Source organism: Carettochelys insculpta, chromosome 15 (assembly GCF_033958435.1).
Source record: "Carettochelys insculpta isolate YL-2023 chromosome 15, ASM3395843v1, whole genome shotgun sequence".
In the NCBI taxonomy this organism is placed as follows: domain Eukaryota; kingdom Metazoa; phylum Chordata; order Testudines; family Carettochelyidae; genus Carettochelys; species Carettochelys insculpta.
In genome coordinates this window covers 15,168,477-15,188,855 of record NC_134151.1, presented here as the reverse complement: position 1 = coordinate 15,188,855, position 20,379 = coordinate 15,168,477, and the positions used below count along the sequence as shown (strand labels likewise).

At 44.7% G+C, this 20,379-nt stretch overlaps 1 protein-coding gene across 1 annotated transcript; it reads left to right on the top strand.

Annotated features, from left to right (window-relative positions):
- Positions 1–5,141: 5,141 nt before the first annotated feature.
- Positions 5,142–19,817, top strand: LOC142021371 (sulfate transporter-like). Its single transcript, XM_075010080.1, has 3 exons — positions 5,142–5,237; positions 13,859–14,473; positions 18,324–19,817. The coding sequence occupies exons 1-3, from the start codon at positions 5,142–5,144 to the stop codon at positions 19,815–19,817; spliced, it is 2,205 nt and encodes a 734-aa protein (XP_074866181.1).
- The last annotated feature ends 562 nt before the right edge of the window (positions 19,818–20,379 follow it).

The following is a 20,379-nucleotide window of genomic DNA, read 5'->3' as shown; positions in this document are numbered from 1 at the left end:
AGTTTCACCCTTTACAAAATATTTAATATTGAATTAATCCTTGCTGGCCATCTGTGAAAGCAGTACTGTTTGCAAAAGTCTCTGAAGCATAAGGTTAGGTGAGCGTCAAGTTGCATACATGTGTTTGTGATGTCTCTTTCAGCTAGCTTTCTATTTCCTTGTCTGCTCAGATTATCTGCTGATTCCATTTGCTGTTCAGGTCAAAGGGTAGAGACCAGACAAATTTGGACTATCTTTCCCCGAGATAAAAGGAGTTGTCTTAGGGTTAACAACCCTATCTCTAAAAAAAACCCAAAAGTTACAGAAACATCTACAAAGGATGACAATTTTCTCTTCCTTTGGTTTTGATATAATTTGCTTAAAATCTAAACTTTTTTTAAAAATGGACAAGTATGTAGAAAGTGTTCCTGTTTTATATCATTTGCTGCAACAAAACCATTTGGCTAAGATTGCTGCTTTTTAGGTAATAAATCAAGCTCCAGTGTGGCTGGCATCCTAACTATGCTTGAAACCCTTATACAAGACTTACACCACAAATGCTCTGCCAGAAATGGAGTTGCCAGGGACATTGCAGGACAGCTTGATATTTGCAAAGCTAGACTAACATGGATTTGGAGAAAAGGGGAAATGCAGAAGGTAAAAGTGGCTTAAGCTTAAGTCTTCACTTACAAGCAGAAAGAAACACTGCTTGTTTTCCCAAAACAGACTCCAGCTGTCAAGATTGTACAAGTATAATTTAGGTAGCCAGACCACCTATATTACTAAGGTTGCTAGAAGTACAACTGCAGGTACCTGGTTTTACACATCAACAGATGTGCAGTTTTATGCAGTCACTTTCAAAAACTAAAAGCAGATCTGTAGTTGAATGCTTTTTCTGATTACTGCATGGTATGAATTTGAAGTGCAATGTCTGCTCATACCATTCACTAATCAGACAGAACTTTCAAGTACAGATTAGCTTTTATTTTGCAAACAACTTCTTCCAGAATAAGCAAATCTTCTAATGAGAGGTTTGAATTTTCAAAGTCATGCAAATCCCATTGAAATTCACGATTTTAGGCTCACTGGAAAATCCGGCCTAACTGTGACTATTGGAGGCAAAAACTATCCTGTACCAGTCTGTCCACAACTGGAAAGGGACTGGGGAGTCCAATATCATTGAAATAATGAGGGAACAACAACTGCAGTAACATTCCACCAACGTAAAGATCATGTGCTGAACCAGTTACTTTTTTGAACAGTAACCCTAATTCTGGGTTGCTGGTTATATCACTCAGAAGAGAGAGAGACTCAAATTCAGCAATGTTTTTAAACAGGTGCCTAATTTACGCACATATGTAGTTCCACTGAATTCTGAACTAGAGTCGTAAATAGGCACCTGTGTGTTGTTCCATTAATAATATGACATTTCGGCAATAAATTTGGGAAATGAAGCCAAACAGTGTTTCACTACTTTCATGACGCTCACAAACATTTACCTACGACGGAAAACAAACAAACTCTAAGTTAACACAGAACATGAGGGGATGGCGGGAAGGTATGTGTGTATGTGTCTATTGCAAATGTAACTAAAGTCATGAGAGCAGGAACAGTGTCTTTCTCTGTATTTTATACAGTAACCAGGTGGTTCATCTATGGGAACATGACTGTATGTACAGCATGGACAGATGACTGCCCTGTCAGACCTGAGCTGGATCTATTTGTATGGAATTTAACCTCCACAGTTGTCAGCCTAGAACTTTTCATGAGATCCATGTTTGTTATGGTCTAAAACAGTGGTTCCCAACTTTTTCCAGACAGGGACCCATTTTGACGATTCAGGAAGTCTTGGTGACCCAAGGCAATTCAAAAATGGGGGCAGGGAGGGACGGAGCAGGGGAGAGCAGAGCTGTAACTCACTAATTTGTTCATGAGACAAGAATATAAATTTGTGCCCCCATGTTTATATATTCATAATAGTTATTTCATAGAAAAGAGGAAATATATTAATAAAGTAATAACACTACATGTACTATAGTTAGAGTTGTGGGCGTGGACAGAAACTCATCCCCAAACTGCTCACCCCGGCTTAAACCCCACAACCAGTGGCTAGGGGAGTCACATTTGGAGCTAGAGGGTGCTAGGGGCGTCACATTGAGGGGCTAGGAGTCACTCAGGGACTGTAGGGGTCTAGGGGATTCACACTCATTTGTTGGAGGGGTCTAAAGAGGGCTAGGGCAGTCACACTCAGGGGCTTGGGGTCACTCAGGCTGAATGAGGCAATGGGTATCTCACTCAGGGGCTAGGAGTCACTCAGGCTGAATGAGGCAATGGGTGTCTCACTCAGGGGCTAGGGGAGTCAAACGCAGGGGCTAGGAGTCACTCACTGGCTAGAGGAAGGTTGGGAAGGCACAGGACCCTGTGGCTGGAAGCCAGCTGGGATGTGGTGCTCCAGCCAGCTGTGCCAGTTGCTTGGGTGCAGGGGGAACCCAACCTCCACATCTGGAAGCTGGCTGGGGTGCAGAGCCCCAGCCAGTAGTGCCAGCTGTGGAAACCCCACTGGGGTCTGTGGGGACCCCATCTTCTGCAGAGGCTGGAAGAAAGGGAGCTGCTCAGATCTGCCCCCCATCCCCAACCTCAGACTCAGGCCCCCACCTTACCTGAGCTGGGCACTGCTCTTCAGGTATGCAGTTCTGTGCCCTGCAGCTGAAATAGTTTTCAATGTAATTGATTGTCTTTACTATCTGGTGGCTGTTAATCTGATTAAGAAGTTGAGAACCACTTCAGGAGTGTGAATCGCTTCTTAAGAGCCATCTGTGGCGCTGCCCAGCCCAGCTGGTGACCCTTCTGAAATGTAATGGCAATGCATGTCTGGGTCCTGACCCATAGGTTGGGAAACCCTGGTCTAAAAGAATAGTAACAGCGAGAAAGCTGTGCTAGTCTATATACTATCAAAACAAAAAAGCAGTCAAGTAGCACTTTAAAGACTAACAAAATAATTTATTAGGTGAGCTTTTGTGGGACAGACCCACTTGACCATAGTTGTACCAGAACAGACTCAAGATTTTGAGACTCTGTGCCTTAAATATTGAGTCTGTTCTGGTATGGCTATGGTCTGAAGAAATGGGTCCCACGAAATCTCATCACCTAATAAATTATTTTGTTAGTCTTTAAAGTGCTACTTGACTGCTTTTTTGTTTTGGTCTAAACGAAGTGTTACTAACAAAAAAGAAAGATTGTGTATGGACCAGGGAAGGAAACACAGCAACTCATCCCTTAAATAAGACCCCCCTCTCTCTCTGCTTCACCATTAGTCAGGCAAGTGGAACAGATACACAAGTGCTACTGTCATATGCAGATTCTTCATAGAACACCAGTAGGAGAGGTTCTCACCACAGAAATTTCCTACGCTGTTTAAGAATAGCTCACATCACATGGCTCTGTGGCAATGCCAGGAGTTCCCAGTTCCAGCAGAAAAAGAGAAACTGGTTTTCACAGGAACAGACCAGATCTGTAAATGTATCCTGCCAGACTGAACTGACCCGACTAGCACGCCAAAAGTCAGCATTTACCTTGGATAAGATACGTGGGAGATGAGGGCGGAGTGGAAGGAGGAATAAACATACTGTGAAGCGAAACATATCAAACAAAAACAAACAAAAAAAAATCCAAGCTATCATGTTCTCTTAAGCTTGAAAGTCTTCTCTTCAAGGTCATGACCATCCTTTCTTTGGGACAGTGTCCCATCCTGAAACACCAGGGTGGTGGGGGCCTACTTTACTCATTTTATAAGCCAACAGAAATCTATTACTAGACTATGTAATATTTACCAAGAAATTCTATATCTCCACTTTACAGATAGAGAAAACTCAGGCAGAGAGGGAAGTTAGCGACTCAGGCCCAGCCGAACTTGGCAGAATGAGGAGCAAATGCCACATTTCATCAGCCCAAGGCAGGCCACATTGCCTCCCTACAGAATATATCTTCAGAATTCAGTTTAATACTGTTTTTAAAGGATTTTTTTAATGCCTCATAAAAACCTGAGATCTCAGTTAGACAATTTTGCAGAAATTTTACCAAGTGCCTCAGTCTTGTCCTTTGTTGCATGGACACTACCTGAGGTGGAGTGTGACCAACCAGAAATGGCCAAGTCATCTCTAGCCATAGACCAGAGGGAGCAGGTCCTTAAAAGTGGAAGGAGCCGGATGCTTGGGGGAGTGCACCCACAAGATTGCATCTCCTGGGAAGGCCCTTTGTCCGGACGGCCTGGCCGGTGGTCTGCCGCATTTCATTTCATTGTGCCTGAGGAAGACATCTCCAGTGCTGTGCCTGTTCTGAGAGAAGCCTGACATCTCCAATACCTGGGAGCATGAGTATGAATGTGTGCGTCTGAACGTGACCCCCTTCCCCCACCCCTTTCTCAAGCTTAGTTATCATTGTAACAAACATGTTGCTTTCTGCCAAACTCTGGTGGGTCATTAGTCCTCCCTAAGCTTTCTAGCTGGCCCAGTTTTGGGTAACGTTACTGGTGGACAATGTGTGCAGCTTTATGGAGGACCTGACCCCAGAGTAAGGATCGCCTGGTGCCCACTGGTAGCTGCTGAGTGCCACTGTAGGGCAAGGGGAAGGTTAAGTCATAGTCCCCTTTTGCTCCCCGGTGGCTGGTACATGCCAGTGCAGGGCAAGGGAGAGGGTTAAGTTATAAACCACTCGTGCCCCCTAGTGGTATATTGAGTGGTAGGCAATAGGATACTACTATGCCAGTGTAGGGAAAGGGCAAAGCAGCCCAAGCAAGAGGCTACCCCCCATTGGGAAGCAGCAGTGCCGCTGGCGGGGTGTGTGTGTGTGTGTTAGAATGACCCCAAGAGAAATGGGCAGACCCTGGATGCCAGGAGCAGTACCACCTGGGAGTACAATCCTTGAATTAGAGCTCATGCTGGGTAAGAGCGTACCTATATACGGTCCTGACAAGGTGGGGCTGGATCGTTCAGCCACCTGGCTGCTGTGGCAAGCAGGCTGGCAATGGCAGGCAACGAAAAGTCAGTTAGCTGCTGAAATAGGTTTATTCAAGAGTCAATGCAAGAAGTTAGAGAAGGAATGGCATATGTGGAGGGCACAGGCTTTAACCCCGAGTGCTCAGGCGTCTTCCCTCTCTCTAGCCCATGGTACAGCTGGTGGCAGCAGAGGAGGAGGAGCAGCTGCAGGCAGAAGTAGCGAATGCTGCTCTGAGTCATGCAGTCACCTGCCTGAAGGATCTGGTCTTGGGGAGGTCTGCCTGGCAGAGCAAGATCTAGGAGGGCTCATTCAGTCCACATCACAGTTGTTGGGGTGAAAGCCCCAGAAGGTGCTGGACCATATGATAAGTGGATTGAGGATGTTTGGTATGACCCAGATCCAGATCTTGAAGGGTCAGACCATGTAGTCACCATGTTGTGGACGTCCGGAGGGTGGTCTGAAACTACTGGCCTGTACCCGCAGGAGGTGGGGCAGCCCCAAGTAGCAGACACACGACAGTGAAGACCAAGTTCACCCCCCACACAAGCAATAGAGCTAGCCAAGACCCTGGGAGGACTCTCACGCTCTGAGTTCAATGGGCGGGCCCAGGATATGGTGACCCTGTGTTTGGATCAGGGACTGAACCTAGCTGGGAGCCAATGGGTGTTAAAAGCTGTGTCTGGGTTGGGAGGAGATTTAGCAGGGGCAGCTCAGCAGCAAGTGGGTCATGCCACCCACAGCAGTATCTTTGACATGTTGGCAGGGATGGCATCTGCTGTGGGCCTGTGAAAGCTGCTGGCAGAATTTGTCTCAGACCGTCTGGTTTATAGAGAATGGTTCTTCTGGCATGCTTGTGTGTCCGAGGTGTGGCTGCTGCAGCGGGAGGGCAAATACCCCCAACCACAGCCCAAATAGCTCTGCCTCCAGAAGAACTGAGGCTGATTGCCCAGGGTCTCCCAGTCCATGTACAGCTGGTGATTGGGATGAGGAGACCCAGGGAAGCCACAGATGTGAAAGCCATGCTGGATGCTGTCTGGCAGGTGGTCCTCTCTGCCCCACCTGTGCCACAGCCACCAGTGGGCAAGGCTTGTAAGGTGGCTGCAGTAAACTGCCAAAACCCCAGGAAACCAGACTCTTAGTATGGGAACCACAGGGGGCCGCCCGGCTTGTGAAGTAACCTGTGGTGGGCCCTGCTGCAAAATGGGTACACTGTGGACAATTCAGGTGAGCAGGGTCTGCTGCAGTGGGAGCCCTGTGCTAATATGTTTCCGAGCTTCTATCTTTCAGCTTTCTGACTAGAACACTGGGTACGGCTACTGGCACCTGTTCAGCATCAGTCAACACAATCATGGCAAAAGCCCCCCTGGATATTCTCTCAGTGGAATAGGTGTTTTTTCCCCAAAGATCCCTTGAGAACTGTTAGTAGTACAGGACTCTGAAACATTGTAGCAACGCGATATCAGTTTATGTACCAGCTGTTTCACTAAATCCCCTCTTGCTTTATATTTTTGAGTCAGGTTAGCCTCACAGAACAACTGGGACCCCTACAAACCTTACTTGTTGGATGTAGCTGTGGAGGGGGGGGTCCTGACCTCAGTGACTTTTACCATTCAGTAGCTACTGCAGCACCAAATTTGGATCCTATGTGTTAATGTATTCAGTTGTTGTGATGTTGATGGGTTTATTGTATTCCCAATTATTGTTATGATTGCATTATTTTCTCAATTATTATGCTTGCAATGATTTTATTCTATGGCCTGTTATGGTTGTGATAATTTCAATTAGTTTGTTATCATATCTGATCTTAGTTCAATTGTAATGATTTCAGTTAGTTCACCTGCTTATGTTTGTTGACTTCCTGTAACAAATCACCTGTGCCCTACAACAATAACTACTGTAATGGTCATAGATCAAAGGGGAGAGTGTTTGTTGTGGGAGCAGCAGCAACCTGTATGTCTAACAAGCTTGTTACATCTCTCCCTCCTGTCTGGAATATGGCTCTCCCTCCATCCTCTCCTGGAATGTGTGTTGGGATGAACGGGCTGTCTGAGCAGCTGGTAGATAAGCAGAGCTCCCAGATAGACCAACAAGCATCTGGGGCCCTGATCAGGCAGCAATCACATGCCCCACGCCTGGATGCTTTCTGAGGTGGAGTTAGACCAACCAGGCATGGCCATATGATCTCTAGCCCAGACTAGAAGGAACAGGCCCTTAAAAGGGGAAGGACAAAGGTACTTGGGAGTGCACTCACAGATTGCACCTACCAGGAAGGCCCTTTGCCTGGACTACTGGGCCAGTGGTCTCCTGCATCACCTTCCGTTGTGCCTCGGGAAGACATCTCCAGTGCTGTGCCTGTCCTGAGAGAAGCCTGACATCTCCAATACCTGGGAGCGTGAGTATGAATGTGCAAGTGTGAATGTGACCCCCCTTCCACCAGCCCTTTTTTGAGCTTAGTTATCATTGTAATAAACTTATTGCTTTCTGGTAAAATCTGGTGGGTCATTAATCCTCTATAAGCTTAGTAGCAGACCCAATTTCAGGTAACAAATTGAGCCCAAACTAGGAGGCTGCCTAGTTTGCAAGGAAGATGCTTAAAACTACTGTGAGGGTGAAAAATTGCATTTAATTAGTTGCCTAGAATATTAAGCTTATCTGTCATGTTTGGTTTTATTTTGTTTAGTAACTTACTTTTATCTGTCTGTTTTTATTTGCAACAACTTAAATCTTACTTTTTATACTTAAGAAAATCACTTTTGTTTATGTAAATAATGTGTAAATAATTGTTACTTGGGATGGAGCACAGCTGTGCATCTCTTTCATTTGACAAAAAATGGTGAACCTATGAGCTTGCTCTGTACAAATCTTTTGTGCAGAGTAAGACTGTTTTATGTGGGGCTTTGGTCCCATTGGAGCTGTGCACCTGGGTACTGTGTTAAGTCCCTGTGAAGGAGCCTTCCCAGACCTGGGTGCTCTCAATATCTATGTTGCTCTGCTGTGGACTATATGCCCAATTTTGTGCTTTTGCTGTGGGAGAACAGAGCTTCTGATTCATCAGAACAGGGTGGTGGGACACCCCGGAAGACAGGTGGGTGAACTCAGTGATACGAACAGTCCATCAGCTGATAGGCCCTAGGGGATCTCTGTGACCCAGCCCATCACAACAGGATGTTCCCCCACAATATAATATGTCACATCCACTATTTACCACTCTCCACTGTGAAGACTGACCATTTATTCCTACCCTTTGTTTCTTATCTTTTAACCAGTTAATGATCTGTACAGGACCTTTCCTCTTCGCCTACAACTGCCTATTTTGCTCAAGAGCTTTTGATGAGGGACCTTGTAAAAAATTCTCAAGTATGTTCTATCCACTGGACCACCCGTATGCTTGTTTGATGACCCATTCAAAGATTTCTAATAGTTAGAGAGGAATGATCTCCCTTTATAAATGCTGTGTTGATTTTTTGACAACATATTTTGTTTATTCTAGGGCTACAGTTACACTACAGCATTCTCTCAACAGAAGTCACTGTTGTAAGAGATTTCCCCAAAAAAACTTCTGTTGACAGAGTGAGTCACACACAAAAATCAAATTGGGGGAGCACTTTTCTCTGTCCACATACCAGCCGGATTGCCCAGCTACTTTCTTGACAAAACAGGCACCTGGAAGCAGAACAGACAGAACTGCCCATTGTTGTGGATGCCTGGTCTGTCAAGAGAGGATCCCTGAGGACATTTACGCAGCTTTCTTGTTGACATCATTATGTGCTGAGTTTTTTGAAATACTATTGAAAAATCCTATTTTGTTCATGCATGCTCCACAAGTTATGTTGATAAAGCCAGGGTGTAACTATAGCCTATGCCTGATAATTCCGCTCTTCGTTCATGCATGCGATTTGCTGGCACTGAAGTTAGGCTTACTGACCTGTATTTGCCAGGATCTGCTCTGGATCCTTTTTAAAAATCACCATTCCAACAGCTATCTACCAGTCATCTGGAAATTTCTATTTCTCTTCCTTGAAGTTATTCTCCTCTTCCCCTTTTTTAAACAGAAACAAACTAAACCAATATTAAGGAATCGTAAGGGCTGCAAATTTAAACACAGTCAGTAACTGCAAAAAAATAGCAACCTGACACAACATTAACTCACCCACGTTGTACAGACAAGCATGTTGGGATTATTCGACTTTTCAGTGTAAACCTTAAAATGCAGCATGTGCAAAGTAGATAAATTAATGTTGCTCCCCAGCACCATCTTTTTAAAATTTCTATTCATGTTTGTGTTTGAAATTGCAAACTTAACGTTGCTTTAGCTAGGGTTTTGAGTATTTTGAGGGGCATGCATGGATTTTGATTTTTTATTTTATTTTATTTTGCAATTTTAGAATAAGAGATATAAAGTGAAGTCACTGGTGATGGACACTATTTCGGTTTATTTGCTGAGATTGGTGGATCTTTTTGTCCTTACAAATGGGCTTCTGTGGGCAGCCACTTGCATGTAATAATATCTTAACTTGCTGAACATCAAGTATTGACTGACACACTAAGGCTGCGTCTACACGTGCACGCTACTTCGAAGTAGCGGCAGTAACTTCGAAATAGCGCCCATCACGTCTACACGTGTTGGGCGCTATTTCGAAGTTGAAATTGACGTTAGGCGGCGAGACATCGAAGTCGCTAACCCCATGAGCGGATGGGAATAGCGCCCTACTTCGACGTTCAACATCGAAGTAGGGACGTGTAGACGATCTGCGTCCCGCAACATCGAAATAGCGGGGTCCTCCATGGCGGCCATCAGCTGGGGGGTTGAGAGATACTCTCTCTCCAGCCCTTGCGGGGCTCTGTGGTCACCGTGGGCAGCAGCCCTTAGCCCAGGGCTTCTGGCTGCTGCTGCTGCAGCTGGGGGTCCGTGCTGCATATACAGGGTCTGCAACTAGTTGTTGGCTCTGTGTATCTTGCACTGTTTAATGAAAGTGTGTCTGGGAGGGGCCCTTTAAGGGAGCGACTTGCTGTTGAGTCCGCCCCATGACCCTGTCTGCAGCTGTGCCTGGCTCCCTTATTTCGATGTGTGCTACTTTGCCGTGTAGACGTTCCCTCGCTGTGCCTATTTCGATGTTGGGCTGAGCAACGTCGAAGTTGAACATCGACGTTGCCAGCCCTGGAGGACGTGTAGACGTTATTCATCGAAATAGCCTATTTCGATGTCGCAACATCGAAATAAGCTATTTCGAAGTTGGGTGCACGTGTAGACGTAGCCTAAAGTGAACAAACACAAGGAAATGCTTGGCTAGAGGATTCTTTACATGAAATGGTAGTGAAACTCTTTTTAACCAGTTACAGTAATGAACACACTGATAGGCCAATCTTTCTGTTCCCGGTACTGAAGCTGTGCTTACTCTGCTATTCTGGCTTTGTCATCTGCTTGATATGTTTCTCATGCACCAAGTGAGGCAGGAGACACCCTTTAGGTTTGTAAGCTTTTGACTGTGAAATCCTTTCAGCATAACCTTACAGTCAGATGAGTATTTGGTCTATACTAGACCTTAGTCAACTGCAGATATGCAACTCTACCTATAGCTAGAATCAATTTATCTGCAGTTCACTGTAAGATCTGTCCTCGTTGAGGGCTCCCATTGACCTCTCTTCCTCCTTGGGATAGCAAGGAGTATAGGAGGTTGACTGCTGATGTCAGAGAGATTGATTTTGTATGTCTGGTAAAGACACGCGAAATCCAGCTCTGGAAGATCAACCCTCAATGGGCGGATCTCCCAGTAAGCATAGACAAGCCCTAATAGTTGTTAGTAGCTCACATGAGGCTGAAATCAGGCTGAGTACATTGTAGTATCCACTGTCATAAATGTGCAGGGATGTCCAGGCCTGCTGATTCGGGTGGCAAATGGATCAGTTGCCCTGGGCCCAGTGGTCATCCAGTTAACTAAAATCATGCCAGATTACAAAATTGGCCGGACGAGAGATTTCTGGATAAGAGAGGTTTATCCTGTATTGAGTAATTGAACTAATAAGAATATATACCCGATAAGAATAGATATAATTGGAACTGCATTATAAATATTGCAGAATACTACTGGTTGGAGCAGAGGCCACTTTGAAGATGAAATGCTACTGCTGCTTTTGGTGTGATGGGCAGGTGTCGGGTGTTCAAGAAAGCCCAGGACTCAGCATTATTGGCTAATACACCCAAATCCTGCCAGTGTCCTATAGACACCTTAGCTTGAGTTGTTTGTCTGTGCTAATAGACTTTTATATACAGCCAAGCATATGAAGCACCACATTAGAGGCCAGTCAACTGCACTTCGGCCACCTCTGCTTAACAGCATTCAAAGACAAAAAGTAGAAGTGTAGATAATAAACCCTGATAAACTGATGTTAGTTCTACATCTGAAGCCATTTCCATTCCTGTACCACTCCTAAGAGAAGTGTCTTGTAATGGACAGTAGGAGAAGCAAGCTGTCTAAACACCAAAATCTGATTTCTGCTTTCCTCACATGGGCACAGCTAAGAGATTTATCCTGAAGTAACAATAGTAATGGATCCTTTATAGATTTTTTCAAAGTATTAATTAAGTTAAAAAATTCTCTGAAAGTCCTGCAATATACTCTCAGGAATCCTAGCCCAAACACACTGCTGCTAATTAATTCAGACGTTTCTATTGTAGAGAATGTGAGTTCTTCATTCAGCAGTATTTGAGCACCATATTGAAGGTGTAAATTGCCATATATCTTTGCCAAAATGTCTTTGCTATTAGTAGAGCTGAGCTGGTAAAGAAGTGTGATCTGGTTTTGAAGGTGGAAGACTGGGTACTAGAAACTCCTGTAACTCTTTGACTCCTTGTTGACCTTGAATAATCAGCCTCTGGCTGAGTTTCACCATATGTAGAATATTTAATATTGAATTCATCTTTGCTGGACATCTTTGGCAGAATTAATGTTTGCAAAAATGCTCTGAAGCTTAAGGTTAGGTGAGAGCCAAGTTGCATACATGTGATTCTGTTGTCTCTTTCAGCTAGTTTTTTATATCCTTGTTTGCTCAGATCATTTGCTTTCACACATTGAGGAAATAAATTCTTACAATGTTGTTTTGCTCAGATATCATCTGCAGTTGAGCCTACAGTAGAAGAAACCTCTTGGGTGTGAGCATGTGACAGCTAGCATCTGTATCTCTAGTGAATGTTTGTTTATGTTCCCTTAACTTAATTTAAACCCTTGTTTTCTGGGTGGAGCATAGGTCATCTACAAGTCTTTTCCATTTCTCTCTGTCTTGGGACAAAACTAGCTGACACCAGGAGCACCCTATTTGTTGTCTTTCAATCTTAGTAGATCTTTTCCATGTTGTCCGAGGTCTTCCTCTTTTGTATTTTCCTTGTAGGTTCCATTTGCTGGTCAGGTCAAAGGGTAAAGACCAGACAAATTTGGACCACCTTTTCCCAGGATAAAAGGGGTTGTTGTAGCATAACAAACCTATCTGTAGAAAAAACAAAAGTTTCAGAAACACCTACAAAGGAAGAAGGTTTTCTTCTCCTTTGGTTTTGATATAATTTGCTTGAAACCCAAACTTTTTTAAAAAGTGGACAAGTGTGTAGAAGGGTGTTCCCGTGTTACATCATTTGCTGCAACAAAACCATTTGGCCAAGATTGTTGTGTTTTAGTAAATAAATCAAGCTCCAGTGTGGCTGGCATCCTAACCACACTTTAAACCCTCAGACAAGACATAAGGCTGTGTCTACACGTGCCCCAAACTTCGAAATGGCCATGCAAATGGCCATTTCGAAGTTTACTAATGAAGCGCTGAAATGCATATTCAGCGCTTCATTAGCATGCGGGCGGCAGGGGCGCTTTGAAATTGACGAGCCTTGCAGCCGCGCGGCGCGTCCTGACGGGGCTCCTTTTCGAAAGGACGCCACCTTCTTCGAAGTCCCCTTATTCCCATGAGCTCATGGGAATAAGGGGACTTCGAAGTAGGCAGCATCCTTTCGAAAAGGAGCCCCGTCGGGACGCGCCGCGCGGCTGCAAGGCTCGTCAATTTCAAAGCGCCCCTGCCGCCCGCATGCTAATGAAGCGCTGAATATGCATTTCAGCGCTTCATTAGTAAACTTCGAAATGGCCATTTGCATGGCCATTTCGAAGTTTGGGGCACGTGTAGACACAGCAATACACCACAAAAGCTATGCCTGAAATTGAGTTGCCAGGGGCACTGTAGGACTGTGATTTGTGCAGCTACACACTAACTTGGCCACCCCTCTTAAAGTCATTAGGGAAGGTGCTCCAAGAAAAGGCATATATCAGATTTGATATGAGTATCATAGTTGGGTTGATTACACAAAATGAAGCATGTTCTCTTCCTGCAGTATGTGTGTAGCTATGATTTAGTCAGTCATATTCACGGAGATGCTCCATCTGAAGACGAACTAAGTTTATTTTAGTGACCACAAAAGGAAACAGGTTAAGTTGATAAAGCCACAGATGGACGATATTTGTTGTGTGTGGTAATGAGAAAAAAATAAACTACAAAGACACAGAGCTGAGAAATTTAGGAGTACATTGTGTTAGCTTTTCATTTCTGAAGAGATAGGTTCAAATCTTGGCGTAGGTCACAAATGAAAATGAGTTCGAGTGTTTTTAGCTTCCACTTTACAATACACCAGAAGTGCAAGCCTGTGCTTGGCTGTGGACGGGAATAACAGCCGATGCTGAGTTGTGTCACTACAGGTTGGTGTGGAACAGTTGCTTGTAAAATGCTTGGATTAAGCTAGTACTATTTCCTCATTCCTAAATTCACTCCCATTACAATAAAAAAAAAAAGAGTCTGGGATATTCTAGAGATTAGTTTAAGGTTAACTGACTTACCTGCTTGTTTGCATTTGTAGGGAGCCTTCAGGATGGCAGCAGAAGTGGAAGTCAGCCACATCCATTCAGTGTCTGAAATGGCACAGGCAGAGGATGGCAAACACAATTTCCAACCCATGATGTTCCTGGAGCCTCAAGAGACAAAGATTGATATAAAAGCACTTCTGGTCAAGAAAATGAAGAAAACTTGCAGCTGCACTCCAGCCAAAGTTAAAGACCAGATTTTCAATTTTCTCCCTGTCTTGCAGTGGCTCCCCAAATATAAACTGAGAGAGTATCTCTTGGGAGATATAATGTCTGGTGTGATAGTGGGCATCTTGCTGGTCCCACAGGCCATTGCCTATTCCCTGTTGGCTGGCCAGGAGCCTATCTATGGTCTTTACACATCCTTTTTTGCCAACATTATTTATTTCTTGTTTGGCACCTCTCATCATATATCCGTTGGCATTTTTGGTGTGCTTTGCCTGATGATCGGGCAGGTGGTGAACCGTGAGGTAGAGAGAGCTGGCTATGATATGGGGACCAGTATTAATAGTAGCCTTAACAACCAGACATCAAACCAACTGTTATGTGATAGAAGTTGCTATGCAATTGTTGTGGGATCCACAGTGACCTTCATAGCTGGAGTTTATCAGGTAGGAGGTGGCAGGATAAATGGATGTTGTGTAAAATGTTTCTAATGCTCTTCCTTTCAGTTCTTAGCTATAGTTTATCTCTTTACTGAAGTTTTCTGAGACCAGGCAGAGAGACAATAGCAGTGTTGTTTGTAACAGAAGTGCCTCGTATTCTACTTCTGATTAAGGGTCCACTGACATTTCTCTTTTTTAAGGATATGATTCTGAGGACTGCCAAACTCTGATTGCACATTATCAGGTGCTCAACACTTCTTCCAGTGTGACCCTAAATGATTATTTTCTTTGGTTTGCTTTTTGGCTCTAATTTTCACTAGGCCAAAATTTGCAGTGGCATCTTTCATATCCAGGTCACTTTTCATTTATTTTACTGAAAATGACCTTGATGACTTGTTAGTGCAAAGCCAGAATGCAACCATTATTGTAAAGGGGTGTTACAAAGATAAAAATCATAACTGAAAAAAAATTAGTTTCTTTTAATACTTTAGTTTGCTAATATTGAAATATATAAATATATATAAAATAACTATGCTTTGTTTACTGCTGATATTTCATTGTTTAGCTATTGGTATTAGATCCGCAGGTTTAATTTTTTGGTACTTGTACATTAACAAAATGCTATTTTTTTGGGTTTCATAGCATTGTAGAGGAAGGGATACATCCAAAATCATGCACACTCATTTCGGGAGCATGCACAACTGTAGTATCTGACTCAGTGGCTACGTCTACACTAGCCCAAATCTTCAAAATGGCCATGCAAATCAGCAGATTTTTGAAATCATCAGATAGGAATAACGGGATTTCGAAGTTCCCAGGTTCCTTTCAAAAAGGGGCTCTGTCTGGACGAGCTGTGCAGCAGCGAATTGCAGCAATTTTGAAGAGCCATGGCCGCTGGCATGCTAATGAGGTGCTGAATATGCATTTCAGCGCCTCATTAGTAATCTATGAAATGTCCATGTACATGGCCTTTTCGAAGATTTGGGCTAGTATAGACACAGCCACTGTGGGCAAGAGAAAAAGAAAACATCCTCTTGCCATCAAATGTCATCTTACACTACCTGACAGCAGTGTTCCCTGTAACCTGAGCATTTGAGTGACTGCCCAGGAGTGAATTACCTGCCACCCAGCTGATCAGCAGGGTGCCACAGCTGCAGAATGTATTTCTACTGATAGTGTGGATCTGCACATGCCTTGGTGCCCATAGCAAAATTTATTCTGTCTGTGGATGGAAAAGGTTAGAGGGAACGCTGTGTTTTGCATGGGGGAAATCTCTCCCTACCGGGCAATAGAACCTCCCTTCAACTAAAGTGTTACTTTTCAGTACGATAGCTCTTCAAAGCCCCACTAGGAACAGGGTCCCTTTGTGCTAGGAACTCCAGTGAGCCTCAGAGTTACAAATGCCATTGGAAAGGAGGCTGTTCATAACTGAACTGTTCATAACTCTGAACAAACCATTTTGGCTGTTCTTTCAAAACTTAACAACTCAACAATAACTTAATACAGCTTTGAAACTACACTGCACAGAAAAAAATGCTGCTTTTAACCATCTTAATTTAAATGAAACAAGTACATAAGCAGTTTTCTTGTCAAGTTTTTAAAACTTTCCCTCCTAATATAGTTTATATTTAAACACAGTACTGCACTGGCTTTCTGGCTTTTGGGTTGTTGTTGTTGTTGTTTTCGTTTGTCTCTGCTGTGACTGAATTTTGTACCTCTGGTTCCAAATGAGATGTGTAGTTGACTGGTCAGTTTGTAACTCTGAGGTTCTACTTTAGACGAGAAGTATAAGACAAGCTCTGCCCTGGGAGTCCTTATAGTCTTACTAGACAAGAGACGTAAAGGGTGAGGGAGCAGCAAGGCCCAGGAGTGGCACTTTTGGGCCATGCCAGTGTGGGGGAGGGCCAGGACTGCCCCGTAGTCATCGGAAGCTGCATAGCACTTACAGGCTACGTCTACACGTGCACCCAACTTCGAAATAGCTTATTTCGATGTTGCGACATCGAAATAGGCTATTTCGATGAATAACGTCTACACGTCCTCCAGGGCCGGCAACGTCGATGTTCAACTTCGACGTTGCTCAGCCCAACATCGAAATAGGCACAGCGAGGGAACGTCTACACGGCAAAGTAGCACACATCGAAATAAGAGAGCCAGGCACAGCTGCAGACAGGGTCACGGGGCGGACTCAACAGCAAGTCGCTCCCTTAAAGGGCCCCTCCCAGACACACTTTCATTAAACAGTGCAAGATACACAGAGCCAACAACTAGTTGCAGACCCTGTATATGCAGCACGGACCCCCAGCTGCAGCAGCAGCAGCCAGAAGCCCTGGGCTAAGGGCTGCTGCCCACGGTGACCACAGAGCCCCGCAAGGGCTGGAGAGAGAGTATCTCTCAACCCCCCAGCTGATGGCCGCCATGGAGGACCCCGCTATTTCGATGTTGCGGGACGCGGATCGTCTACACGTCCCTACTTCGATGTTGAACGTCGAAGTAGGGCGCTATTCCCATCCCCTCATGGGGTTAGCGACTTCGACGTCTCGCCGCCTAACGTCGATTTCAACTTCGAAATAGCGCCCAACACGTGTAGACGTGACGGGCGCTATTTCGAAGTTACTGCCGCTACTTCGAAGTAGCGTGCACGTGTAGACGCAGCCACAGTGAGTGGGGGGGTTGGCGGGGGAGGGAGAATGTGTGTTCATGGTGCCCCCTATGAAGCCCATGCGTTGCCTATGGAGTTGGTGGTAGAATCAGGAAACGAGCTCATCTCTTGATTCCTGGCCCAGTGTCATACCTCAAGACCATCTTTCTTCTCAGTAAATGTATGCAGTTTTTATGCGGTTTGGCCAGTTTCCAGCCATGCCTGTATTTTCTTTGTGTTGCGTCCACTATTTGATGACATGTGACCAAATGGGAGTACTGTGTTTGAGCCAAATGATGTAAAAAGTGCCGTAGCTGGCAGCTCTTGGGATCTGGCATGACTGTGTCTAAGATGATAGCGGGAAAAAATCTAGTTTGGCCAGTGAAAAGCATTAAAGGGCTTTTTGTGAGGGGATCAAAGGGGGAAGAATAAACCTGACCTTGGCTGGAAGGGAGGCCTGTCTTTTACCTACAGAAAGATTCATGGAGAAGCAGGGACACTTAGTACACAGTCCCGGGGCCGAGGGAGCACAGGAAGCTGTAACGCTATCTAGCCCTTGCCATCATAGGTTTACTGCACACAACACCAAAGATTTGATTGGAGCTAGAATTCATAAACACGATTAAAATACGTATTATTTGTTACTTTTACTTGTTTAACCTAAGCATTTCTGTACTCTTTTGCTGGATTAGACATGCCATGGGTTAGTTGTTAGTGAAGAGAGCAAGCTAGTATTTGACTGGAATGATAACTTATTGCAGGTGAGGAGGAGAAATGCAAGAGAGTGTCAGTGCTGGGCTCCTCTCAGGCCTTAAAGGCAAGTGGATTTCAAAAATCTGGTGGAGAGGCAAAAGAAAAGTTACCAAAACAAAAAAAACACACAAAAACTCCACCCATTTTCATGCGCTTTCCCTTTAATTTTTTCAGGATGCTTTAAGCTACTGCAGGAAGTGACTGAAAGAATGAACAAAGTATTAACATGATTTCAAAAATAAACACCTTGTTGGAAAGCCAATGCCTGGTTAGCAATTAAGCATCTCATTTAAGGCTGATGTCTTGAGAGCTAGGGATTCTGTCTTGCATTTCATATCACTCATCAGACAGTGCAATGTCCTGCAAAGTCACATATTGTACCATCTTATGTAATCTTCCTGCTAATTACCATAATGCTAAAGTAAATAGTCTAATCTCTTGTGTGCGATTGATTCCTTTCAGGTTGCTTTGGCCTTCTTCCAAGTGGGCTTTGTCTCAGTGTATCTCTCGGATTCCTTACTCAGCGGATTTGTCACAGGTTCCTCCTTTACTATCTTAACGTCTCAAGCAAAGTATCTCCTGGGCCTGAACATCCCAAACAGCAATGACGTTGGTTCCCTCGTAACCACTTGGGTAAACATCTTCAAAAACATCCACAAGACCAACATCTGTGACCTCATCACCAGCGTCTTGTGTTTTCTTGTCCTTATCCCAACCAAAGAGCTGAATGATCACTTTAAATCCAAGCTCAAGGTTCCCATACCCATTGAACTGTTTGTGATTGTGGCAGCTACACTGGCATCTCACTTTGGGAAACTGAAGGAGAATTATGGCTCCAGTGTTGCTGGACATATTCCTACTGGGTTCCTGCCACCCCGTCCACCCAAATGGGATCTGATTCCTAGTGTGGCAGTGGATGCGGTTGCCATAGCCATTATTGGCTTTGCTATCACCGTGTCCCTCTCAGAGATGTTCGCCAAGAAGCATGGTTACATAGTTAAGGCCAATCAGGAAATGTATGCCATTGGCTTTTGCAACATTATTCCCTCTTTCTTCCATTGCTTCACAACAAGTGCAGCTCTTGCCAAGACTCTTCTCAAAGAGTCAACGGGCTGCAGAACTCAGATCTCCGGCGTGGTGACTGCTTTTGTCATCCTATTAGTTCTACTTTTCATTGCACCGCTCTTCTACTCCCTTCAGAAATGTGTCCTCGGGGTCATCACCATTGTGAGCCTCAGAGGAGCCCTGCGGAAGTTCAGGGATTTGCCCAAAATGTGGCATGTGAGCAAAGTGGACACAGTGATCTGGTTTGTCACAATGGCTGCTTCGGCACTGCTGAGTTCTGAAATTGGCCTGCTGATTGGAGTCTGCTTCTCAATGCTGTGCGTCATTCTGAGGACTCAGAGACCAGAGGCACCGTTGCTTGGCCGGGTGGCAGAGACTGAAATGTATGAATCTCTGTCTGCCTGCAAGAACCTGAAGACTAAGCCAGGCATAGTAGTTTTCCGTTTTGAAGCTCCTCTCTACTACATCAACAAAGAATTCTTTAAATCCACCCTGTATAAACGGACGGGAGTCAACCCTGCTTGGGTGAAGGCAGCCAAGAAAAAAGCAGCAAAGCAAATGCTTAAAGAGCAAACAGTGAATTCTGGGGGCAGCCAGGCAGACATTGTGAATGAGCCATTGGCGTTTCATACCATAGTGATTGACTGCTGTGCAATACAGTTCTTGGACACAGCAGGGATTCACACGCTTAAAGAGATCTGCAAGGATTATGGGGAAATAGGCATCCAGGTGCTGCTGGCCCAGTGCAATGCCTCTGTGAGGAGTTCCCTGCACCATGGAGAGTACTTCAAAAAGGAAGACCAGAATGTCATCTTCCACGGTGTGCACCAGGCAGTGGATTTTGCATTGGGTGCACATATGCAAAATAGGAGCTCAGCTGCTAAAGAATAGTGCTGGGATGCCAACAATTTTTTGTGTGATCGGGGGAAAAAATCGTGGAAGTGTGTGTAATATGTGCACTCACACACATGCATGCCTCAAAATGCAGGGGCATTGTTTGCAATGCTTTGATTTTGCTCTATTGGATATGGTAATTGGGTAAGTAGCAATGAATATAGGTATCCTCAGTGTGATCATGATTAACTTTTTAAACCAATGTTTTTCATGATTCTTTTGTGTATCCCCTGTCGGGCTCACTGTATCCTAGTATTTAGCTCACATTTAAATCAGCACCCTTGAGGCCCTTACTACAGCCACCATCTTTCTGAATTGGACTTCCCTTAACAGCTGTCAGTGCTTCCCTCTTTCTCCCCAGTTGCAGGACTCGGCACACCAGCTCCCTATCAATCAGGCCATGTGCTGGCCAAGGAATGAGTGAGTGGGAACCGATACTCAGCTGTCTTGGGTTGTTCTCTGACATGACAATGGAGAGAGCCTTCTCCTGGGTGAGGGGCTGGTGCTGGCTTTCACGAAGCTGCAATTTCACTCTGAGAACAGGGAAGTGACAAGTAGA

Coding starts and splice junctions, on each gene's coding strand:
- LOC142021371 (XM_075010080.1), top strand. CDS start 5,142: ATGGTACAGCTGGTGGCAGCAGAGGAGGAGGAGCAGCTGCAGGCAGAA. Junction 5,238..13,858: donor TCACCTGCCTGAAGGATCTG/GTCTTGGGGAGG, acceptor TTGCATTTGTAG/GGAGCCTTCAGGATGGCAGC. Junction 14,474..18,323: donor TCATAGCTGGAGTTTATCAG/GTAGGAGGTGGC, acceptor GATTCCTTTCAG/GTTGCTTTGGCCTTCTTCCA.